General features: G+C 22.3%; 1 protein-coding gene across 1 annotated transcript in view; it reads left to right on the top strand. All coding sequences in view use genetic code 6, as the record gives it.

Moving 5' to 3' along the window:
* Window positions 1-609: 609 nt before the first annotated feature.
* The window catches only part of TTHERM_00198540 (transmembrane protein, putative), a gene marked incomplete at both ends in the record, with an annotated part of 4659 nt that continues 4203 nt past the window's right edge, over window positions 610-1065 (top strand). The window contains one exon of the mRNA XM_001007035.3: window positions 610-1065. This exon is cut by the window's right edge and continues 1777 nt beyond it. Within this exon, the coding sequence (XP_001007035.3) occupies window positions 610-1065 (456 nt within the window).

The following is a 1065-nucleotide window of genomic DNA, read 5'->3' as shown; positions in this document are numbered from 1 at the left end:
AATCTACTTTGATCCTCTTATTAAAGGATTTACTATACAGATAGAATTGAAGGAGTTAACGTATATGATCTAAAAATGTAAATTATTAAATAGAATTTACCATCTCCAGGTATAAAATTAAAAATTGAAGGCTCTTTCATATATATGCTTTCATTTAACTCTGTAAGTATATACTTAAGATAAGACCTCAAATTATTCTAAATAATAAGAAATTTTAACAGCACTCAATCACTAATAGATATTGAGTACACAGGATTTAATAATACTTTTGTTTTATATTTCGACAATTCAATTAGTTTCTATTATACTAACCCTTTTTATTAACCTAAATTAATTGATTATTTATAAATATAAAATTATAAGGTTTTATCTTCATAATTAAAACTCCAGAATTATTAGTATTTAATTGTTGATATGATGATTATAACTGTAGAAAGTACTATAAAATACATCACTTAACTAAATATTGGCTCTTTTTCAAAAAATATTTGCTCAGCATAGTTATAAATACGAACAGATTAAAATGATTTAATAACAAAAAATCAATAAAGTGATTATTTGAATTTATTATCACTAAAATAGCTCTTAATTTAGAACATTATTTATAGTATGGATATAAATAATGGCGAATAAACAGATTTAAAGTATCCTTTTGTTAGCTCTAGCTCTGTGACAAACTAGTACTCGCTAAACATTTAAGCTATAAACAATAATAGTATTTATCTAAATATTCAAAATAGTAGAGATTAAAATATTGTAGAGCTGAAACTATAAAACCTAAAAATTTCCTTTAAAAACTTAAATAATACTCAGTTCTTATTTGGAAATCAAACATTTAAAAAATTAGAAAGACTGATTTTGAATGACATAGAATTATCAGATTTTGGTATTAACCAGCTATCATTTGAAAGTATCAATCATCTTTTTATCTAAAACTTAGTGATTAATGGTGAATAAATTCAACAGATTAACAAATAGATTATACTCTTCTAATATATTGATAAAGTTGTAATACAGAACATTACTTTTGCTAATTGCCAAATTTATAATATAATGAATCTACTT

The sequence above is a fragment of the Tetrahymena thermophila genome (genome assembly GCF_000189635.1).
Source record: "Tetrahymena thermophila SB210 genomic scaffold scf_8254815, whole genome shotgun sequence".
NCBI lineage: Eukaryota > Ciliophora > Oligohymenophorea > Hymenostomatida > Tetrahymenidae > Tetrahymena > Tetrahymena thermophila.
This window is presented reverse-complemented; position numbering and strand designations above follow the sequence as displayed.